At 43.7% G+C, this 25,005-nt stretch overlaps 2 protein-coding genes across 2 annotated transcripts in view; one reads left to right on the top strand and one right to left on the bottom strand.

Annotated features, from left to right (window-relative positions):
* Positions 1-475: 475 nt before the first annotated feature.
* Positions 476-4,836, bottom strand: LOC126162951 (ankyrin repeat and BTB/POZ domain-containing protein 1). Its single transcript, XM_049919786.1, has one exon. It carries the CDS (start codon positions 4,511-4,513, stop codon positions 3,122-3,124), a length of 1,392 nt encoding a protein of 463 aa, XP_049775743.1. The 5' UTR covers positions 4,514-4,836; the 3' UTR covers positions 476-3,121.
* A 127-nt stretch (positions 4,837-4,963) lies between these two features.
* Positions 4,964-25,005, top strand: part of LOC126162952 (26S proteasome non-ATPase regulatory subunit 7) — a 45,676-nt gene continuing 25,634 nt past the window's right edge. The window contains exon 1 of the mRNA XM_049919787.1: positions 4,964-5,200. Within this exon, the coding sequence (XP_049775744.1) occupies positions 5,026-5,200 (175 nt within the window). The 5' untranslated portion in view covers positions 4,964-5,025. The remainder of the gene's footprint in view (positions 5,201-25,005) is intronic.

The raw sequence follows: 25,005 nt of genomic DNA, 5'->3' as shown, positions 1-25,005 counted from the left end.
AGCAGACATTATCACGTACTTCATCTTGTCTTGTGGTCTCCGGAAGCACTTAAGTTATGGTATAAGTATACAATCCTCTTAAAAAATTGTTCAATAAACTGTATATCTTTCACATAGTACTAGCCAGTGTTCACCTTTTAATCTCGCTGTAAGACAAGGTTTGAGATGAAGTTAGCTTGTAACATAGTACAGTTAAGGGTGCGCATTTGTAAATCAGTGTGGATAAAAAGTTTAAGATATCCATTTACAGTGCAATGTTCTTCGAGATTGCTGTCTCATCTTTGTAAACAGTGTATAAAAAACAATATCCTATACGCTGTTCACTACCTATCCTCTCCTATTCTCATTTAACACATGTGTGTATATATGACTTATGTTTGTGTTGTTGAAGTTGATTGGATCTACACCACTGTAAAATGATTTTTACACACGCAAATTACCAATAAAACATGAAGAATATAAAACACTAAAGTGCTGTATGTGGGATAGCAGAAAACCACTGTTGTTTTTTTTAAAAACAAACTCTGGATGTTTTATAATCAATTCTACACATTTCTCCATACAGTACATCCACAGTGCCATGTAGACGTACTGAGCAGCTACTCAAATGAGATGTAGTGACTCCAAGATGTGGGAACCTGACACCCCTCCATACTGCATCCAACTGATGCCACAAAGCAGAAGATGACACAGTAGCCAGTAAGCACTGGATGGCCCATTATGGTCAGAATGCACACCTGGTATATTTCTGACATGCATTACTTCTTTCATCTATGGCAATGCTTGGTGCAAGTGAAACACATCAAGCTGCATGGTGGTTTGGATTACATTTCGCATTGTAGATGATTACATAAATAAATTCAAAGATAAAGAAGCAAGTGCATGGAAATTCTATTCTTATGAAAGCAGCACAATGTTAAAAACCAACCTCCAGACTGAGGTCAGCTTATCTCTTACAAGCATTTTTGTCCTCCTTTCAATCCTTTTGTGAAGTATTTACATTTCTTCATTTATAGTCTGTTTTATTGTTCTTGTTTTTCTACCATCTTTGAATTGCATACATATCTCTTGTATGCATTTCACACAGCATCACTGATCTGATCTAATTAGGCCACAAAATAGCAGGACACTTTACCATTAAAAAACTACGAAGAGAACCCCCTGCTTGGTTTTCAATAGTTTGTCCTCGATTCGTGTATATAATATGCATCAAAATATTGTATTAAATATGGTGTGAATGTAAACATTAGGCTATGCTATTTGAAATTCACATTTGTTGGCTTTGCCAACTAACAACCACGTTATTACCTTTCAACCCGACCTACACAGGCTATGCTACAGATTGGTCTGTCACCACAACCAAGATTTCAGAGAGGATCCAATATCACATCCTAGTCCAATTTGCCTTATTGTGATACAACAATTGCATCTTTTATCCCTTTGTGTGAAGGCCCAACTGTTTTTCTACCTCTGAAAAATGACTTCGTGCACATGTCCCTCAACATCTTGTGGTGAGTAGCAATCTATCCTGTTTCACATGGTTGTTATTTCAACCCCCGATTTTTCACTATTTAAAATCGAGAAAAATTATTATTTTTTCATTACATGTGTTACAGTTATTTCCACGACATACCATAATTCATATCAGTTGAGAGACATGCTAGAAAAGTTGTAACAGATCCAAATCCACTTAAGTGCAGAAATAGCAGAAAGAGGTGTGTGTATGTAAATTTTCTACTTGTTTACCAACACATGAAACAACATTGCTACAAACATTCACTATACAAACAATATTGCTAATAGCAGGCACTATTAGATAGACACGGAATTAAAAAAAGGACTTTGCAAAACAGCAAGTTTTTGTGCAAATTGCCTGTACCAACTGTTTTTCAAACCAAAATAATGTATTCCTAGCTGATCTCGCCAACAAGCAGCCCATTTAAAGCCACATGTCTACTACTGACAGAAACAAAAATGGCATAGGAGTTGGGGAAACTGGTTTTGCTGTATATCAGTAAAACTTAATGGGATACAGATTACAATATATTGTCCACTGAAAGTTTTGGGGTGTGCACGGTAACAGCTTCACATAAGCCACTGAAATTATAATGAGGTGACAAATAATATTCAATTTGTGAAAAGTACAGGTGGTGAAAAATAACATGGGAGAATTACTAGGTACGTCATCAGACATGTCAAAATCAAGATTGGTGAAATTTTCCATGAAGAATTTGATCACAACATAGAGATTATCGGAGGCGGTGATCTGCTATGGAAAAAGTTTCTATTGAAAATGTTCCCATTATTTCTTCTAACTTCTTAGACTTCGCACTTATGTGATGTGATTCAGTTGGTCGTTGTTACAGCAAACATTCAATTCTGTACAGCTGTTGCTGTGTGTTAGATATACGGAATAAAGTCATCAACTTTGACCAGTGATGCAGGAAACATGCAACAAACAGCATAAACAACGTGGTGACTATAACATTATATCAGTTGTGATTTTTTTCGAATGGGCTAAGCTACGATTCTTCTGTCAACACAACCAGGTTCTTTTTAACATTTGCTGGCTTCACCAACTCTCAACCACACTGCTATCTTCCAACTTAACCTAGACCTTGGGCAAAGGTACAGATCAGTCTGTCAACACAACCTGGGGTTGCGTGCCCCCCCCCCCCCCCCCCTACATTCATTGACTTTGCCAACTAACAACAAAACTGTGAATAGACACACCAAAATGTGCCTTCAACATTATCTCACTGGCCAAAGCTGATTCGTATTGAATATTCCTCTTGACCCAAGATATTAATTGTACAATGCTGAGAAACTTAAAAGAATCATCACTGCATTGAATTACAGGCAGTTTATAACCAGTACACTGAAAATTTCAAGCAAATGAAAGTTAAAGGAAACTACATAATGAGCATCCCTCTTTTTCTGGAATGCTTTGCAGAATACTTAAAACAGGGTGATGGAATCAATTTATCCACATCTGCTCAGATTTAGATGAAAAGCTTGACTGATCCACATTAGTTTATTTCAAATTAAAAATATCAACATGTTTTATAAAATAAAAATCAACAAACAAAACAACAGATACAGTTGATAACAATGACTTTGATTATGCATCCAGCCCCAAGGTTTCAAGCAATTCATCAATTTCCTTCAACTTGTTATTTGCTTCAATTGTTTCACTGATACTGGCAATGTGTGAGGTGATATGGTACCTGATGTCATCAACAATAGAAATACTGTCCGTCTCTTGTCGATGTTGAATATCCAATGCATCTTGTAAAATCATCTGATGTAATGATTTATTATTCCGCATTGTGTAAATGTTCTGTGCAATGAATTTTGCACACTGGTCTTCAAGTTGTGGTAAGCCAAGCAAACGTGCTGTGTGTAAGTATGCCATCACACATTCTGGGTTCAAATACTGACCCAACAATGCTGCGCAAGACTTTTTTAGACCTGGTAACAAATACATGTCAGCAGCATGTAGAAGATCCAATAAAAGGTCAGGAGGAACATTGACAGCATTGGTATATATATAATACAATACTGCTGCAAGGACTTCCACAGGCACTCCATTAATTCTTATCACTGGAACATCAAACTCGGTATCAATATTCACTTCATTGAAATGATCCTTTCTCACTAAGGTGCTAAAATACTCACTCCGGCCACACACAAACAATTTATGACAATAAAATGAACGCCCGTCAACGTATAAACACAAATCAGCAAAGTTTTGCGGTTCATAACAGCTTACAACGTCATCAGCCATTCTTCCAAAGTCTTCTTGAAGTTGACCGGTAAGCTCAGACGATTCTAACACAATAACTTTGACATGCATACCTGGTTTGACATATTCAGAAGAAGTAACTTTTTTAAGTGCTTTCTTCAGCTCTTCTTCCAGGACAAACAGCTTGCAATTGGAACTCAGAAGAATACAATCATCCACAGAGTCCAGGTGGGTTTCTAAACGTCCTGTGTACAAGTATTGTATCAGTGCTCTAAAAGCGTTCGACTTTACTAAACTGTTCTTAATAGTCACAACTTGTCGATCTTGCCATTTGGCTCTAAACTTGTCGCAAAAGTATGCTGATCTTGAGGAAAGTATACATTTGTGCAAATGAAACTCTTCGTCGTGAACAACAAATGTTACATCGCTGTATTCACTACACTGCAACAGGCGGCGCAAGAATTCGTCATAATAATCACGTCGCATCGTACGACTGGACAGAACTCTGTAACTTCGTAGCTTTTCAGATATTTCGTCAGTAAGTGCTGCATAAACACAACGCTCTCCATCAAAAGTATTGGCATCACAATGAGCACCATTCATTAGCAACAAGTCAACCACCTGACTGTGACCACACAGACAAGCATAATATAACGGTGTACTATCCCATTCGTCTCTAACATTTGGATTGATGTCAGTGTTTTCTAGTAAGTACTTCACTCGCGTTGCATTTCCTTGTTTACAACATCTGAACAGTTCTTCTCTCATTATCAATACGTTATATTTACTACAAACATCACTGTAAACTACACACTGTCTATCTTCCTCCTCCGATCTACTTTGACGTCAATGAAGTCAAGTGCGCATAACATCGCATTGTCAGCAGGTGTAGAACTCTAAATGACATTATTATGCTAATTTAAGAATATTTGAATGAAGTTTTGGAAACAGAGAAGTAAAGTACGTAGAATAACCTACACCAAACTGTTCTGCTCGGAATAAATTTACAGAATATAATTTACCCCTCACTATATGAAAATCGCTGGTTCAGATAAACTATGGACTACGTAAGATAATTTCAGTACTTAGAAGACAGATATTAATGTTTCTCCGGCACATATGTGCTTTTTTTAAGAAAGAAGAAAATACATTAATAATTTCAGTATACTTAGTTAACACTGACGTTGCATTTATATGAAAATGACCCAATCGCTGTACTACTCTCATCAAAGCAGAGACAGTGGTTTCTGTGGATTCATGGTTGGCGTAACGCATTCGAAATGCCGAGTCAAGAAATAGTAACCTCAAAAGTAGTAGTACACCCATTAGTGTTACTAAGTGTTGTGGACCATTTTAATCGAATGGGAAAAATTGGAAACCAGGAGAGAGTGGTGGGTGTGTTATTAGGATCATGGAGAGCGAAAGGAGTTCTCGACGTCTCCAATAGCTTTGCAGGTTAGTCATCTAATTGTAAGAAACTTGTACTGAAAGAAGTAATGAGGCCTATGATAGCAGTCATTATTATCTAGTGAAGGATCGGAGAAATAAGAGTGCGTAGAGGAATAACAAACTGCGTGTAGATACGATTCAAAAAAGTTGTCAGAATTGACCTACTGCTTACGCTTACAGTTATTGTAGGCGTCTGGAACGCTTTCTGTTCTGTTCAATCACTGGCAATCAGTTTGCTGCTTCCTCAGTCCGGTAAGGGGTAGGATGTTGCTTTCATTGCACATGTAAGCCGCAGATGTTCTTGAGTTTTGTAAGAGAGATACTCCAGTTGGTTGAGTAACGTGAAACCAAGGAACGACTTTGTCATATTACAACAGTGGCATACTATTTAAGTGGCATCACACGCTGTATCTAATGTTCTGTTTTCGATTTTAGTTTGTAGACCTAAATATTACACACAAACTATTAGTTCCGTTCCTAATTTCTTTTAGAAAACCGTAATACTTTCATTTATAACACTCAGCTGCGATTGGAATTGATTTATTGCTTCTTGAACCAGTGAAAGTAAATTAAAGCTTCCTGCTGGAAAGGGACATTATCAGTGGACCCGGCTCTAGAATTTTGCGACCTGACTACGTTAATCACAAATTTTTCCACGGGCGATGGAATCGTTTGTATTGTTTTCCGTAACCTGACGACCACAAACAAAAATGACTCTAGTCTTGGAAATTCGTTCTTTGACGGGCATTATCAACTGTTCCATGTGGACACACAGTAGCATATCAGTGACACAGATGGGATTATGAGAGAAAGGGGAAGTACACTATTGCATATGGGCTGTTTTGATATTTTAAAGGTGTATATTAAGCTGTCATATGAATCACCAGTATCTAAGTATTTCAGTTGTAATCTTAGGCTAGGACGTACATTATTTAATAACAACTCGAAATGTATAGCTTTCATTCAGGGAAAAAATTATATAGGCCTATATAATTTATGAATAGGCCCAAGTTCTGATTTAGATTTAAGATATTTTGCCCCACCACAATGCTCCCCACATTTTAAAAAAAGTTCATCCATGAGTGTTGTTTCTTCCTCTTCTTCTGGTGATCAATTTGCAGTAAAATAAATGCTAAATGTGTGATGACTGGTAAATCCTCTTGTTCCCTGTTAATATCAACTGGTGAAATTTTAGCTAAAAGACACCTTAAAACAACAAAATGAGAGCAGCCTTGACAAGTTGTCAGAACCACTGCAATTCCACAGGCCAAAACAGTTGCCCCAGTCTCTTGATTAATTAAGGATGAGAGGAGGCACGCAGATGCGTTGGCAACCGACATCAGTTGGCTGTTGTTCGTTGGCTTTCAGTGACATCCTGTGTATGCATCTTAAGACTCTGAAGTGCAGGGTCAACTGCTGTCTCGTCTGGCTCTTCAAATCATGGGGCCACATGTGCCACACCTAGTGTTGTTTCAGGTGTTACTGTTTTGCCATTGACAACGTAGTTTATTGGAGATGGCTATACAAGACCTCACTGGGAGATAAAACATTCTTCTCCAACTTCATGAGTGGGGACTACACAGGTGGCTGCCTCTCTTTATTCAATTCCTCCTCGAGTACAGTCGCTTCTGCTATCTCGTTGTTGATTGCTTGTCTGACAGCTCTGTTCAGGAGATTGTAGTCTCCGAAGGCAGTATACTCAGTTTCCCACTGTTTGCAGTTTTTTTCAGTGCACTCTGCAGTCAAAAGCCCATTAGAAGTTCTTTGTTTGTGAATGATTTTGTGATCTAATTCTTCCTCTGATCTTAAAATGATAATGAGGCAACCTCAGCTCATCTTGGATCAATAAAACTGGTTTTAGGTTCTCACTTGAGAAGACTGCATGCATTAACTTTAACCACACAGAGCAAAGTGGCACACTGGTTAGCACACTGGACTCGCATTCAGGAGGGCAGCAGTTCAACCCCGAAACTAGCCATTCTGGTTTATATTTTCTGTGATTTCCCTAAATTGCTTCAGGCAAATGCCGAGATGGTTCCATTGAAAGGGTATGGTCAACTGCCTTCCTCATCCTCTAATCTTATGGGACCATCACTTCGCTGTTTGGTCCCCTCCTCCGAATCAACCAACAACTTTAACCATCCTACCCACAAGAGATCATAATATGGGACACTGTTGCAAATTTTAAGGATGTGTGTTGTTATGCCTCAGTGATAGGTGCGGGGAGCTGATAGGTCCCGCCTCCTGCAGTGTAATAGGGTATTTGTCAACTCGCAGTTAGATTGTGGCAGTGTGGTTTATAGATCAGCCCGTATTTGCTATGCTGTCAATCATGAGGGCAATTGGATACTGACAGGAGCATTTGGACCAGATTAGATTAGATTAGTTTTTTGCTCCATAGATCTGTGCTGAGGAGATCCGGGTGGATGTGGAACATGTCAAGTTTTTTATTTTTTTTATTCTTTTTATAGCTGAAATAACAATACTAATAGTATGAATATATACAATACATCATTTGTTTCTATTAAAAAATTTGTCAATGGAGTAGGAGTTGGCCACTAGTAAGTTTGCTGGCAAATTATTGAAGATGAGTGTTCCTGAGTAGTGGACCCCTTTTTGAACTAAAGTAAGTGCTTTTAAGTCCTTGTGCAGATCATTTTTGTTCCTGGTATTGTATGTATGAACTGAGCTGTTTGTTAGAAAAAGAGATATATTATTTAGGACAAATTTCATTAAGGAGTAAATATACTGAGAGGCAGTAGTTAGTGTACCCAGTTCTTTGAAGAGGTTTTTACATGACGTCCGTGAATTTACTCCACAAATAATACGTATTACACACTTTTGGACTCTGAAAACTTTTGTTTGACTTCAAGAGTTACCCCAAAATATTATACCATACGACATCATGGAATGAAAGTAGGCAAAGTATGCAAGCTTTTTCATTTTTATGTCACCTACGTCAGCTAACACTCGAATTGCAAATACATATTTGTTAAGGCGTTTCTGCAGTTCTGTGGTGTCCTCCTCCCAACTGAATTTATTATCAAGTTGTAATCCCAGGAATTTAAGACTGTCAACCTCTTCTATCTGCTCTTCTTCATACTTTATGCATATGCTGGGTGGAAACCTCTTAGAAGTTCTGAATTGCGTAGTGTGAGTCTTTTTGAAGTTTAATGTCAGTGAGTTGTCTTTAAACCATTTATTAATATCATTAGCAGATCTTTCTAGAACTACACTTGACATACTATTTATTGCAATACTTGTCATCTGCAAACAAAATGAACTCTGCTTCTGGCAGTGTAACTGATGAGAGTTCATTAATGTACACAAGAAAAAGCAATGGCCCTAAGATGGATCCTTGTGGGACACCACATGTAATTTCTTCCCATTCTGATGATGACTGATGACTTAATTCACTAGTCCCTTGCACTGACACCCTTTGTTTCCAGTTAGCGAGGTATGACTTGAACCATTTTGCAGCACTGCCCGTGACATGATAGAATTTTAATGTATTTAAGAGGATGTTGTGGTTCACACAATCAAATGCCTTTGATAAATCACAGAAAATACCTGCTGCTTGTAATTTGTTATTTAATGAGTTAAGTACATTTTCACTGTAGGTGTAAATAGCCTTCTCGATATCAGAACCCTTCAGGAATCCAAACTGTGTTCTTGATAATATGTTATTTGTGGTCAGATGGTTGAGAAGCTGCCTGTACATTACTTTTTCTAAACTTTTTGAGAATGCTGGCAAAAGTCAAATCGGTCTGTAGTTTGATGGTGGTATCTCTTTATCCCCTTTCTTGAATAGAGGCTTAACATCTGCATATTTTAGCCAGTCAGGAAATGTCCCAGTTATAATTGACTGGTTACACAAGTAACTTAGAATTGTACTAAACTCACAAAGAGCATGACTTAATTAACTTTGTTGATATTTCATTGTATCCACTAGAATGCTTTGTTTTTAAAGATTTTGTTATGGAAGTTATTTCTTTTGGTGAAGTGAGTGACATATTCATGTACCTGAAGCTATTTGTAAAGGCTAGTTTCAGATATTTAAGGGCATTATTTACTGATCCTGACAATCCCATTCTATAAGTAACAGATATAAAGTACTTGTTAAATAGATTTGCCACACTATGCCCATCGGTTACTAATGTGTCATCTACCCTTAATGCTATTTGCTCCTGTTCCTTTCTGGTTCTACCAGTCTCCTCTTTCACTATATCCCATATTGTTTTTATTTTGTTCCCTGACATTGCTGTCTTCTTCTCGTAGTGCATTTGTTTAGATGTCTGAATTACTTTTTTTAATATTTTACAGTATTCCTTGTATTTAACTAAATCATCAGCATTGGAGCTATTCTTTGTCGACAGATAAATTTTCCTTTTTGTCTTACAGGAAATCTTTATTCCTTGTGTAATCCATGGTTTTATTATAGACATCTGTTTTATTTGAGTAACTTTAAGAGGAAAACAGTTTTCAAACATGCTACTGACATTGTTCATGAATGTGTTATATTTTTCATTCATGTCATGAGCATTATAAACATCTTTCCAGTTCATATCTTTGAGCAGTTTTCTGAAACACTCAATTTTTGGTTGACTGACTACTCTCCTGTACTCAGATCTAGCAGTCTTGATAATCTGCTTAGAATTTACATCTAAAACAAGGAGCTGCATGTCATGATCTGATAGTCCATTTATTACAGGTTTTATGATATGATTTTGTTCCTTTGATTTGTCTATAAAAATGTTATCAATGGCTGTCCTTGAGGATTTAGTGATCCTAGTTGGAAAGTTTACAGTGTTAGTTAGGTTGAAAGACATTACTAACTGCAGTAAATGTTTACAGGAAGATTGCATTAGAAAATCTGTATTAAAGTCACCAGCAATCAAAATTTCTTTGTTTCTTCCTGTTAAATAACCCAAAAGAGCTTCTAGATGATTTATGTATAGATTATAATTTCCTGCAGGTGCTTGGTAAATAGTTACTATTATATAGGATCTGTTATGGAACTCTACTTCTGTTGCACATGCTTCTAGATGCTGCTCTAAACAGAATTTATTAATGTTTAATGTTCTTGAATTTATGGCAGTTTTTAATAAATGTGGCAACTCCTCCTCCATCCATATCTACTCTGCAGAAGTGGGAGGCTAGCTTAAATCCTGAAATGTCTAACATATCTAGCCCAGTTCAGAGTCTGTGTTTTCACCACTCTGGATTTGTTGGCGCCTCCTTTTGAGTTGAATGTGCCGGTCCATCCCAGTTTTTAGTGGCTGCTCAGGAATTACCCCAGTGTGACAAAGTCGTAGGATAAATGCTAACAACTGCCTCATGGATCTGGTTATGTTGGATCGCTGATTACACAGCTAGGGACGGAAAAAATTGCCATCTTGTCATCTCTAATTGCCAAAAGTAATTTTAATCCTGATGCAGTACAAGAAAACTTATACTCCAGTTTATGTTTCCTTAAATTTTAAGTATGTCCACTGTTTTATTGTTGTTTGTGTGGATGGATCCCAAGGAAATGCTCTTGATTGTATAGCTGTTTTTCCGGGTAGGGTTTTCCAAGTCACCTTCCACAATTTAATAATTATGAGGCAGATTTATAGGATATTATGATGGCATCATAGTACAAAGTTTCTCATCTGTTCTGAATCTGACAATGCACTGAAAGTGGTCTGCCAAATACACCCAATAGACAAATTAATTCGGCTCATCCATAATTCTTTAAAGTGGCACCAACAGTGAGGCAAGGAGGTGGTCTTTTGCTGGGTATCTGGACACTTTGAGATACAGGGAAATGACATAATTGACAAAGCAACCAAAGAAGCATGTCGGGATGATGATGTATGTCGATGTACTGTCCCCCTGTATGCTTTCATCTCATTATCTGACAGAAGAACCATGCATAACTGCAAGACTGAATAGTTGGAGGTGGCAGATGACAAACTGCAATCATTCAGTTAGACCACACAGGCATGGTGAACTTTATGCCAGCCACACCAGTGGAAGAGGTGCTGCTCACCACACTGTGTATAGGAGATAGCCCTTTAGCACATGGTTTCCTCATCCAGCATGAGTGTTTTGATTAGATTGATGCAGGGAAACAAAAACAGTCCTCTTAGCCCACTGTTACCCACATGGAAATTGAGTTTATTGTTCGGTTTCGTAGCCCGTGATTCTAGCTGGTGCCCTTAAACAGTTGCAGGAGACTCTTTCCTAGTTGATTATTAGACATGATTCCTTCATGATTTATCAACCAAAATATTCTGTATCTTTTGCCATCTAGTGCTTTGCATTGGAAGATTAGGTGTGGTGTAGTTTCACCTTCTTCATAACATAGTCTATTCATAGGGGCGTCTTCCTCTGCACCCATCATGTATAAGTGTTTCTTAAAGTTCCCATGGTAAATCATAGGTTCTATCATGAGTTTAATTTGTCTCCTGTTCAAGTCCAGGATTGCAGACCTTCTCTTAAAATATGGCCCTGGTTTATTTAGTGTGGGATGGTTTTGTTTTTGGATCTTAGTCTAATATTCTATATGCTGCCTCCTGATCCAGCCATGTGCCTGTCCTGGCCAGTCTATCAGCATGTTCATTGCCACTAATTCCTGAGTGACCAGAGACTCACAGCAGGTGTACCCTGTTGCTTTCCCCTAGTCTCACAAGGGCTTTGTGGCATTCTGCAGTGATCTTTAATCTCGTTGCAGGGGCTGATAGAGATTTCAGAGCTACTTGGCTGTCTGAATAAATCTAGATGCTGCAACCTCCATAGTGCATACACAAATTCTGCTTGGCGCACACTCCACCAGGAACACTGTGGCCAGTTTCCTTAAAGACAATGCTCTCTCTGTTCTAGGCTGTATCTTGTATATTCCAGCACCAGCTCCTTCATCCGTTTTTGACCTGTCAGTGAACCAGACTGTCTCTTGAATGTTGTGGTTTGTTCTTCCACTGCTCCTTTTTTTTCCAATTATTACACTGAAAGGTTTATTGAAGCAGCTGGAAGTTATTGTACAGCCAGCCAGCATTTCCCTGACCATTCCTATATTTACCACACTCACTATATTGGTGAGAGATTCTTGATATCCTGAAGGTATCCATTTACTCTCACTTCGTAACCTGCATGCTCCTGCCACTGTCTCCACTGTAAGCCAAAGATGTAATGGGACATGTTCAGTGTGGTCTCCATTCCAGCACTGTATTTGATGCTAATTCCACCAGTTGTAGCTAAGCAGGCCAGTCTCTGCATGTTGCCAAGCTCCTCAAGTCACTTCCTGTTCTACTTTGTTCCACCTGCGGATTGAGCGTCATCTCTTTCTGGGCCGGCTGCGGAGGCCGAGCGGTTCTAGGCACTTCATTTGGGAACTACGTGGCTGCTACGGTCACAGGTTCGAATCTTGCCTCGGGCATGGATGTGTGTGATGTCCGTTGGTTAGTTCTAGGTTTAAGTTGTTCTAAGTCTAGGGGACTGATGACCTCAGATGTTTAGTCCTATAGTGCTTAGAGCCTTTTGAATCACTTTTTTCTCTGTCTGGTGACCATCATGGTCTTGCAGTGGCTGTGGTGTCTTTGTATTATTGCTCCTCTAGTACTGTTGTTGCTGAGTGTTGCCTACAGGGTGCCATACGAAAGGCACAGTCATTGTCTCTCACCCACATCTTATGATTTTCAACCACCAAGACCTGTGTCGTGCACTTCTGTCGCCATTGTATGCCCACCCACACCCAGAGCTTTACCTAGACAATCAATTACTGCTTGTAGTTAAGACACCACTTTCAAATCTTAGATTCCCACTAGCTGAGATGCAGATCACTCTACTCTTCTGTGGCTCTACAAAGCCCTGATTTTCTCCTGCCTTGATTATGGAAGTCTTGCGTATGGTTCAGCATCACCCTCAGCATTGCAGATACTGGACCACATTCATCATTGTGGGGTCCAACATGCAATAGGAGCCTTCCGAACTAGTTCTGTCAACAGTCTACTACTCGAGGCTGGAGTCCTTCCGTTACCTGTCAGGTGCCACAGCTAAATTACACTATATGCGTTAATAGCTTCCCAAGCATCCCAATTACTGTGTCCTTTTCCATGGAAGGGAACTCAATTTCCCACAACAGGGACCTAGAATTGGGTTTACAATTGCTGAATGCCTCCAGTCTGTTTGGAACTGCAACTTCCTCCACTGTTGCCATTGGTCAGGGAGACATAGCATCTACCCTAATGGTTTGTGCCATGACCTCAGATTTGCCTCAGTCTCCTTTGCTCCAAAAGATTCCATTGACCCCACAAATTTTCACCGCCTGTTCTTGGTTGTCTTTGAGAAGTATCCAGGTCTGGAAGCAGTACTCACCAGTGGCTCAACAGTCGAAACAGGCATTGCATACACACATGCACAGTATAGTGAATTCCACTGTCTGCCAAATGGCTGCAGTGTCTTCACTACTGTATTGATGGCCATTAAATTAGCCCTTAGCCATGTTCGTTCTTGCACTGGCAAGAGCATACTCTGTAGTGATTGCCTGAGCAGCCTTCAGCCTATAGACCAGTGCTACTCTCCTCACCCATAGGTTATGGCTATCCAGGATCTTATCTCCTTGACCTTGAGCAAACTGGGCAGACAGCCATTTTCGTTTGGACCTCTGGTCATGTTTTGATTTCAGGAAAAGAATGAGCTGACAGGTTGACCAAGCTGGCCACCAGGATGCTGATTGTGGAAAAGGGGGTTCCAGAGCTGGATCTTCAGATATTCATATGCCATAGATTGCTCGAAGTTTGGAACTAGGAATGATCTGCCCTGATCTCCCCAAACAAATTGAAGACAATTAAGGAGACCATGAACATGTGGCAGTCTTCCCTGTGTACTTCTCGCAGGGAATCCACCATCCTCTGTAGACTCCGCATTGGTCACACTTGACTGACCCATTACCACATTCTCAGACATGAAGAGAACTCTCACTGCCATTGCAGAGCTTGCCTGACGGTAACCCATGTACTCATAGACTGTCCTAATTTGGCTGCTTTCAGATGGCTTCTGAATCTTACAGATATGCTCCATCCGGTGCAAGCTGACGCTAACTTTGCTGACTTTGTTTTATGTTTTGCCCATGAAGATGGTTTCTATTCATTCCGGTAAGTTAGGGCTTTTTTGAGTCATTGACTGCCTATGGCATGGGTGTGGCACATCCCCTCCCCAGCTCTCCCTCCACCCCATCACCCCACCCCCATCCTTAGCAGCCCTTGCTGTGTGGCCCAGCCTACCCTCTGCCCTTTCCACCTTCTTAATCTCTCTATTCTTTTTCATTTCTTTGTTTTAAAGCCTCATCTTGACAGATCTATTAACAACTTATCTGTGCTGTTTTCATTTTCTTCTGGGCTTTATCTCTATTTTTTATTGTGTTGGTTATGCTTAGGCTTTCCAGGATTTGCCTTTTGCCTCCTTCCTTTGATGACTACTCCTGGTTTGCTACTTACTGATGACCCTGCGGTTTAGTCCCATTCATTCCAAACCAACCAACCATCCGTGGCCGCAGCTTGATCCTGGTGGCCCCTGAAGCTCCAGATCGCACCACACAATGTGTCTCAGGACCTGTGTGTCTTGATACCATACCCTCTCATCCTCCCTGGTCCCTTCATTCCCTCACGTTATTCTGGCAGCATGATTCTCTAGCGAAATTGTAGCAGTTTTTCCACCACATGGCTGCACTAGGACATCTCTTATGCTCCTCCCCTGCTTTCTGCATTGCCCTTCAAGAAACATAGTTTGCAGGAACTTCTGCCCTTCTTGGCTACCGGAGATATGTTAGGAATCGTGCCTATTGTGATAAGGTGTCAGGTAGAGTTTGCATATGTCTTTATATAGTGAACTTGGGCCTCTTGATACAAATGTGGAGACTGTGGCTTTTAGGATAAGAGCATTCAGGATTTTACCATCTGTTATGTTTGTCTCCCTTGCGATGATGGAGTACCTCACAGTGTATTGTCTACCTTGGTTTCTCAGCTCCCCCAACCTTTCCTAATTTTGGGCAACTTCAATGTCCATAACTCTTTGTGGGGTGGAACCACGGATACTGTCTGTGATAAATACATCAAAAACTTACTGGGAGATCTCAACCTCTGTCTCTTGATTATTGGTGCCTCCACTCCCTTCATTGTGGCACATGGAACCTATTTGACTAATGATCTTTCAATTGCAGCTCTGGTCTTCTCCCATCCATCCACTGGAGAGTCCACAATGACCTGTGTTGTAGCAACCGTATTTTCAGGACGCACCCTCAGCATCACTCCCCTGGCTGCCCACGTAGACGGGCTGTCCACAATGCTGACTGAGATCTTTCGTCTCTACTGTTCTGTACTACCTGCTAAATGGAAGCATTGATGAGGTTGTCCAGAATGCAGCAGCTGCTGTTCTGTCTGCAGACAGTTTGGTGATCCACTATTCTTCAGTACCCCCCAGGGGGTCCACAATTCTTCTGTGGATACGTGCGTGGCGAGCACGGGGCCCCGAGCCATTGCAGCCTTCTTTCTCTCCAAGGCTGCATTTCCTTTCCCTTCCCCTCCTTGCTCCTTTCCCCTCTCCCTCTCCTCTCCCTGTCTTGGTGTCCTTGCTTATGTTGGCCCCGCTATCCTCCTGGTTCTGTTGGTTTTCTAATTCGGCTTTGTTGCATAATCATCTCCTCCTTTTGGCATTCCTTGGTCCCCCTCTGGGGTTTGACCTCCATTACAAAATTTCTCCTCCGTAGTGTGAGCCATTTGGGGAAGAGCACCTTACCTAGTGTCTCCGACGTGCGTCCTCCTAGTACATTCCATCTTTTCTTTCACGTTGTTGTCTGATGCTAGGGTGCATAGCCAGCACGGTAGCCAGCCTGTGTGGTGGGGTCGCTATGTACCCTTTTGGTTGAGCCCCCTGAATACACAGAGATCACACTTCTGATACCTGAGCTGTGACCTCCTCATGCATGCCTTGGAGTGGTTGCTCATCCTCCTGGAGCATCGGAACTCCCGGCAATGGCCGCCGTGCCAGACGGCCCTTGCTGTGGCTGGGTGGCGCCCGTGAGGAGAGCGCCTGATTGGAGTGGGTGGTATCAGGCCGGACGCTATGCAAATGAAACACATACGGGTCCAGAACTCTGGCCATTCTTCTGCGGCCGTCTCTCTGCGTGGAACTGATTCCTCAAGTGCTGCTTCTCTTGCCCCGTCGGCCATCCCTTCCATGGCTACCCCCTGGGAAGAGGGTCAGGCCCATCGGCTAGGGGAAAAACCTTTCCCCCGTTACCTAGTTTGCACCAGGACTGATGGAGATACTTTCACCAATACCAAACCTTTATTCTTTGTGGAACACATTGAAGACAAGTTTGGCGATGTGGACTCCCTGAGCAAGATGTGGTCAGGTTCGTTGCTGATAAAAACTGCTTCAGCTGCCCAATCTGCGGCCCTTCGTGCCTGTACCCATCTTGGCACAATACCTGTGTCCATTACCCCCCCACCAGTCTCTAAATATGGTACAAGGTGTGATTTTTCACAGGGACCTCATCCTTCAGACTGATGAGGAACTTCGGGACAATCTCGGACGGCGGGGTGTTCACTTTGTTCGGCGTGTTCAGAAGGGTCCTAAAGACAATCGTATTGATACTGGTGCCTTTATCCTGGCCTTTGAAGGGGATACCCTCCCTGAGAAAGTTAAGATTATGGTCTATCGTGATGTGAAGCCGTACATCCCACCTCCTATGAGGTGTTTTAAGTGCTTGCGTTTTGGACACATGTCTTCCCGCTGTTCACAGGCCCCTCTCTGTGGTGACTGTGGACATCCACTCCATGAGGGGAGTCCCCTGTGTTCCCCCTCCTGTCTGTGTAAATTGTCATGGTAGTCATTCTCCACGTTCACCAGATTGCCCAGTATATAAGAAGGAAAAAAAGATACAGGAGTACAAGTCCCTCGATCGTTTAACCTACACAGAGGCCCGTAAGAAATATGCAAGACTCCACCCTGTGTCCATGACATCTAGTTACGCCTTGGTTACGTCTTCACCCCTTCCTCCCCCTTCCTTACCCCCATCCCGGACCCCTATCCTCCTCCCCACCCCTGCGGCTCCCACACCTTCTCCTATGGGCGCTGCTCCCCCTCCCCAGCCGGAGAAGTGTCCCACTCCTTCGGCGTCTGCTGGTCAAGGGCGCCTCTCCCGGGATGCCCCTTCTGGGCACCTTCCAGGCCAAAGGTCTGCTGCCGTGCAACGACCGCGAGATCCGCGGTCTGTCGGCCCCCAGGTCGCCTGGTCTCTTTCTGTTCCTGATCTTGCTGCAGCTGGCTCCTTCATGCCACACAGCCCTCCTCGATCGCAGCCTGAACGGAAGAAGAAACATAAGTCCCGGGACAAAGAGCCTCTGGTGTCACCGGAGGTCCCTTCCCTGACTTCACAACCGGATTCTGACCTGTCGTTCATGGATGTCGCCCCCTCCTTGTCGGTGACGGGTGGGGACCCGGCGGTATGACTGGATTTAAAGTGTTCAGCCCCCATTTAAACCATCATTCTGTGGTTCTCCAATGGAATTGTAATGGATACTATCGCCACCTTCTGGAATTGAAATCCCTTCTTTCGTCCTACTCTGCAGCTTGTGTGGTTCTCCAGGAATCTCATTTTACTGATGCTCACTCACCGACCCTCCGTGGTTTCCGTGTTTTCTGTCGAAATCGGGTCAGACCTCTGCGGGCTTCTGGTGGCGTTTGTACATTGGTCCGTACAGACATTGCTAGCACGTGGATTCCTCTTCAAAATACATTGGAAGCGGTTGCTGTTAGGGTCCACTTTGACTCTGCAATCACAGTTTGCAATCTTTATCTCCTTCCTGACAGGACTCTTACACCTGCTACCTTAACCGCCCTTCTTCAGCAACTCCCTCCTCCCTTCCTCCTCCTCAGGGATTTTAATGCTCATCATCCTTTGTGGGGCAGTGCCTTTCCATCTAGAAGAGGTCTTCTTATAGACCAATTTATTGCAGACCACGACTTGTGCCTTCTTAATGATGGCTCCCCTACTCATTTCAGTGCCGGTCATGGTACCTTTTCTGCCATTGATCTTTCTCTTTCTTCTCCCTCTCTCCTCCCTTCATTACACTGGTCGCCACACGACGACCTTTGTGATAGTGACCATTTCCCGTTGATTATCACGCTCCCTTCCCGCTCCCCGATGGACAGGTTGCCTCGTTGGTCTTTCCAACGCGCCGATTGGCCTCTATACACTGCACAGGTTGCGTTTTCTTCCTCTTTGTCGGGTTGTATTGATGACGTCCTACGTGACGTGTCTGACGCGATTGTTCGCGCTGCTAGCCTTGCTGTCCCGCGCTCATCTGGACTATTTCATCGCCGGCAAGTCCTGTGGTGGAGTACGGTTATTGCTATTGCCATCCGTGATCGCCGTCGAGCTTTGCAACACTTTAAGAGGCACCCATCTGTAGCCAGCCTTACTACCTTTAAAAGCCTTTGCGCTAAAGCCCGTTATTTAATCAAACAGAGCAAGCGGATATGTTGGGAACGATTCATTTCTTCCCTTGGTTCTACTGTCCCTCTGTCACGGGTATGGGCTACACTTCGCTCTCTCCAAGGTTGCCATCGGCAGTCCACCCTCGCAGGCCTTCACCTCTCGGATGGCATTTGTACGGACCCATTAGTTCTTGCAGAACATCTAGTGATCCATTTTGCAGTGGCATCAGCGTCAGCCTCCTATCCAGCTGCTTTCCTTCATCAAAAAAAGCGGGCTGAAGCTTCCACCTTATGTTTCACCCCTTGTGAGTCAGAATCTTACAACGAACCTTTTACTGAATGGGAATTTCTTTCTGCTCTATCTTCTTCTCATGATACGGCCCCTGGCCCAGATTCCATTCATAACCAACTGCTTCAACATCTCAGTGCTCCACAACAGCAACATCTTCTTCGGGTGTTTAACCGTATCTGGCTCCAGGCTGACTTCCCTTCTTAGTGGAGGGATAGCATTGTGGTTCCTGTCCTTAAGCCTGGTAAGAGCCCCCTATCTGTTGACAGCTATCGGCCAATTAGTTTGACCAATGTTGTTTGTAAGTTACTTGAACGGATGATAGCCCGTCGGCTCAATTGGGTCCTCGAATCTCGGGATCTATTGTCCCCTTACCAGTGTGGCTTTCGAGAGGGACGGTCTCCAATCGATCATTTACTCCACTTGGAATCCGCAGTCCGGCAGGCTTTTTCCCAGCGCCGCCATTTGGTTGTAGTGTTTTTTTACCTTCGCAAGGCCTATGACATGGCCTGGCGCCATCACATCTTACTTACCCTTCATCAGTGGGGTCTTCGGGGCCCACTCCCGATTTTTATCCGCCAGTTCCTGATCCATCGGTCATTCAGAGTCCGAGTTGGTACTGCTTTTAGTTCTCCACGGACCCAGGAGACGGGCATCCCACAGGGTTCTGTCTTGAGTGTCCTTCTTTTCCTCATTGCTGTCGATGGACTTGTGGCCTCTGTCGGTCCCTTGGTCGCCCCTGCCCTGTATGTGGATGATTTCTGCATTTGTTAGTTCCTCCTCGATGGCATCTGCAGAACGGCAGCTCCAGGTAGCTATACGGCGTGCCTCTGCATGGACCCTCTCACACGGGTTTCAATTCTCTCCTTTAAAATCGCGAGTGGTCCACTTCTGTCGCCGTACTATGATCCACCCTGATCCAGAGCTCTATCTCGCTGCACAAAGATTGCCTGTGGTACCACAGTTTCGTTTCTTGGGTCTTCTTTTCGACAACAAGCTCACTTGGCTACCCCATATCAGACTCCTGAAGGTAGGATGTTTCCGTAAACTCAATGTCCTTCGCTTCCTTGCCCACTCCTCTTGGGGTGCGGACCATTCCCTCCTCCTCCGTCTTTATCGTGCTCTAGTTCTGTCTCGCTTGGACTATGGTTGTCAAGTTTATGGTTCAGCTGCTCCTTCCACACTGCACGTGCCGGATCCAGTCCACCATCGTGGTATCCGTTTGGCCACCGGTGCCTTCCCTACTAGCCCTGTTGATAGTCTCCTGGTTGAAGCTGGGATCCCCCCCCCTTTCTGTTCGGCGGTCCCAGCTTCTGGTGTCTTATGCACTCAGTATCCGTTCCTCTCCCACTCATCCTTCCTATTCTATCCTGTTCCCAGACCATGGACGTCGCCCACCTGACTCCCGGCCCTCGGGCGGGTTTACCAGTTGGGCTGCGCCTTGCGTCTCTTTGCCGTGATTTTCAGCTTCCTTCTTTGTCCTGTCTTCCTCGCTCCCTCCCCTCTACCCCTCCTTGGTTAGTTCCTCGGCCACGAATTCGGATGGATCTCCGGCGAGGACTGAAAGATTCCATCCCCCCGGTGGTGTTCCGTTCCTTTTTCCGCCAAATTTTATGGGAGTTTCGGGATGCTGTTGTTTTCTACACTGATGGCTCTAAATCTGCTGATCATGTGGGGTATGCCTTCACGTCCTCTGTCGGAACGGAAAATCATCTGCTGCCACCTACATGTGGGGTGTTTACTGTGGAATTGATGGCAATTTCCCAGGCCCTTACCTTTATTAAACAGTCCCAACACAACCACGTTTTGTTATGTACGGACTCGATGAGTGGCCTTCTTGCTATTGACCGGTGTTTTTCACGCCATCCCTTGGTCTCTGCCATCCATGACCATCTTGCTGATATTCACCGTGCTGCTTGTTCCATTGACTTCCTTTGGGTCCCTGGCCATGTGGGTATCCTGGGTAATGAGCTCGCTGATCGTTTGGCTGGGGGAGCAGTCACTTACCCCGTTTTCTGTAACCCCTCCTGCAGCGGATTTACGGCTTCAAATCAAATCCCACTTCGCACAGTCATGGGCCACTTCTTGGGAGGCTACTCCCCTGTCTAATAAACTTCGTGGGTATCCCGGGTAATGAGCTCACTGATCGTTTGGCCGGGGGAGCAGTCACTTACCCCCCATTTTCTGTAACCCCTCCTGCAGCGGATTTACGGCTTCACATCAAATCCCACTTCGCAGTCATGGGCCACTTCTTGGGAGGCTACTCTCCTGTCTAATAAACTTCGTGCAATTAAGGTGACACCAGGCCCGTGGCGTTCTTCCTTTCGCCTCTCCCGAAAGGACTCGACCACACTGTGTCGTCTCCGCATTGGCCATACCAGGCTGACCATGGTTTTCTTTTGCGTGATGAGCCACCCCCACTATGTGGTTGTGGAGCCTTCCAGTCAGTAGCTCACATTTTGGTTGAATGCCCCCTTCTTTTGGCTCTGCGTGCTAAGTATAGGCTCCCCAACACTTTACCTTTGATGTTGGCTGACGATTCCCGGATGGTCTCTCTGGTTCTCGGTTTCCTCCGGGAAAGTGGTTTTTATTCTCAGTTTTAAGGTTTTTAATCTCTCTCTGGTGTTGGGGCAGGGTGGTGAGTGTTTGGGTGTCTCCCACTGTAAGCAGTGTTAGGAGATTCCCGATTCCCCTCCCTGACCGAAATCCTCTTTTCTTCCCCTTTTACTCTGTTTTTACCCCTTTTTTTAAGGCTTGGTTAGTCTTTCTATTCGCATACGTACTTTCTACATTCTAGCAGTTGTACCTTTTACGTCACAGGTGGTCTTGCCTATGCTGCTTCAGCATAGTGTTGGGTTCGTTCTCTTGCCGACTTCCCTCATTTTGTTTTTTACCAATGACAACATGACTGCCCTTTTACGTTTTTACCTTTTTCCATTTTATTTTTCTGACTTTACTGCGAAGTCCCATTAGCGGAATGGAGCCTATTTGAAACAAGGGACTGATGACCTTGCTGTTTGGTCCCTTAAACCTCAAACAACCAACCAACCAACTATTCTTCAGTATCCCCCCATCGGAAGGTAGTACCTTGGTGGACCTTGGAAATCACTGAGGGCCATTAGAGATCATAGGTGGGCTCTCTAATGCCATAAGCAGCATCCAGCAATTGAGCACCTCATTGCCTTTAAACGGCTCTGTGCTTGGGTCCGCCATTTAATAAAACTATGGAAGCAAGAATGCTAGGAATGGTACATTTCAACCATTGGACCACGTATACCTCCATCACAGGTCTGGGCAAAGATCAGATGCCTTTATAGACACCAGGCCTCTGCAGGTGTTCGGTATTTCATTGTACGGTGTTGTTTTCACTGACACAGGTGACATAGCCAAACATTTTGCTTTGCATTATGTTTGCACCTCTACATTTTGAACTATGTAGCCCTATAATGCTCCATTCAGTGAGTGATAATTTTTCAGTACCCTAGCTCTCTGCCCTGATATAGCCCCAGGATCAGACCAAATCCACAACCAAATGCTCAAACATCTATCACTGGATTATCACTGTCACCTCCTTACCATCTTCAACCATATCTGGAGTGAGGGTGAGGTCCAGCCTCAGTGGCGAGAAAGCACTGTTGTCCTAGTCCTGAAACTGGGTAAGCATCCCTTAGAGAGGGACAGCTATTGTCCAGTTAGTCTCACCAATGGTCTCTGTAAGTTGCTCAAACACATGATGAACCAGTGGCTGCATTAGCTTCTTAGGTCTCGGGTAATTTGGTTTTCCTAGAGTTACCCATCCAGACAGCTGTTGAGCGATGTCAGTGCCGTATTGTTCTCTTCTTCAACCTGCAAAAGGCTTATGACATCACAAAGTGACACTACATTTTGTTACCTTACGTGAGTGGGGTCTCCAGTGCATGCTTTCAATTTTTGTCCAGAGCTTCTTGTCACAATGTACTTTCTGGTTTCAAGTTGGTACTTCCCACAGTACCTCCCATATCCAAGAGAATGGGGCCCCACAGGGCTCTGTATTAAGTGTTCCTCTCCTTTTAGTGGCCATCAATGGTCAAGCAGTAGCTGTGGGGTCTTCCGTGTTACCCTCACTGTATGCCGACAATTACTGCTTTTACTGTTGTTCCTTGAGTGTCAGTGTAACTGAATGCAGCCTGCAGGGTGCCACTTGAAAGGTGCAGTCATTGGCCCTCACCCATAGCTTTCAGTTTTCCACCACAGAGACGTGCATCATGCACTTCTGTCACCATTGTACTGTTTGTCCAGCTAGAACTTTACCTCAACAGCCAATTACTGAATGTGGTGGAGACATATCGCTTTTTGGGACTGGTCTTCAGTGCCTGGGTGACATGGCTTCCACTCCCCCTCCTCTTCACCAACTTAATAAGGTGCTGGCTACACCTTAATACACTTCACTGCCTCAGTAACACTATCTGGGATGCAGACAGCACTATCCTTCTGCAGCTTTACAAAGCCCCGATCCTGTCCCATCTTGATTATGGAAGTCTGGCATGTGGTTGGGCATTGGCCCCAGCATTGCAGTCACTGGACCTGATACATCAATGTGGGGTCCGACTGCCACAAGAGTCTGTACAACTAACCCTGTGAACAGCCTGCTTGTGGAGGCTGGGTCCCTCACTACTGATTAAGTGCCAACAACGTGGTCTTTCGTCATCTGTTCCGTACTGTCCTCAATGCATTTCTGTGTTTAGAAGGGGTGTACACTGATGGCTCAATGGTCGAAGGATGAAGTGGTTCTGCATACAAACATGCAAGGTGCAATGAACTATGCTCCCTGTCGAATGGATGCAGTGTCTTCACTGCTAAATTGTGGACATCAAACAAGCCCTTGGCCATTCTCATTCTTGCACTGGCAAGATGCTTCTAATCTGCAGTGAGCTCCTTATGCAGCCTTCAGGCTATAGGCCACTGCTACCCCGTCACCCATTAGTCATGACTATCCAGGATTTTCTTTCTGACCACCATAAAGCTGGACGGCTGGTTGTGTTTGTTTGGATCCCTAGATGTTTTGGGATCGTAGGGAATGAACATGCTGACCACTTGGCAAAGCTAGCTACGAGGATACCGATTTTGGAAATGGTTCTCCCAGAACTGGACCTTCAGTCGACCCTCTGCCGTCAATTGCTGGAGGTCTGGAACTCGGAATTGTCCGCTCTGGACTCCCCAAATAAACCAAGGGCAATAAAGGAGATCACGACCATGAGCATTCTTCCATTGTGCTTCTCGCATGGAATCTGCTGTCCTTTGTCTTCTATGCACGGACCATACTTGGCTGACCCATGGCCACATTCTCCGATGTGAGGAACCAGTTTACTGCCTATGTAGTGCTCGCCTGACGGTAGCCCACATTGTACTAGACAGCTTAAATTTGGCTGCTTTTCAGTGATATCTTAACCTACCTGACACAATACCTATGGCGCTAGTGGACGATGCCTAAGCGGCTTACCTTGTTTTATGTTTCACATGCAAAGGTGGTTTCTACTCGTCTCTGTGAGATGGAACACTTTGACCTCATTGACCGCCTAAGGGGTTGGAGGGGCAACCCTTGCTCCATGGCCTGGCTTGGCCCCTACTGTTTCCACCTGCTTTTTCTCCTTATTCTTTTATATTTGCTGTTGTTAATGTTTTATCTTTCCTAAAATGTTATTATCCTATCTGTGCTGCTAATTTTTTTCAGTAACAGACCATGAGGCAGTGCTGGTGAGATGCAGAGGGTGTGTCTCGCACTGCCTGCCATGCTCCAGTGACCTTCAACTGCATTCTGAGCAGAGTGGCTCATCCAGCATATGCCCTCTACTTCCCTCATACTTCTCCTTGATTTTATCTATATGATCTCACAGTTTCGTCTCTCTCAACTCCAACAACCAACCAATCTTAATATCTAAATGGTGTCTGTGGTGAACATAACTGCCTGCAAACATGTACTGCCATGCTGTTAGTGTACCCGTCTTCATTCACAAGATATGCTGGTTTCAATTAATTTTCCAATTAAAATTTCTCACATAGAGTA

Source organism: Schistocerca cancellata, chromosome 2, assembly GCF_023864275.1.
Source record: "Schistocerca cancellata isolate TAMUIC-IGC-003103 chromosome 2, iqSchCanc2.1, whole genome shotgun sequence".
In the NCBI taxonomy this organism is placed as follows: domain Eukaryota; kingdom Metazoa; phylum Arthropoda; class Insecta; order Orthoptera; family Acrididae; genus Schistocerca; species Schistocerca cancellata.
The sequence above is the reverse complement of the archived record's forward strand: the minus strand, read 5'-3'. Positions and strand labels throughout refer to the sequence as shown.

Coding starts and splice junctions, on each gene's coding strand:
- LOC126162951 (XM_049919786.1), bottom strand. CDS start 4,513: ATGAGAGAAGAACTGTTCAGATGTTGTAAACAAGGAAATGCAACGCGA.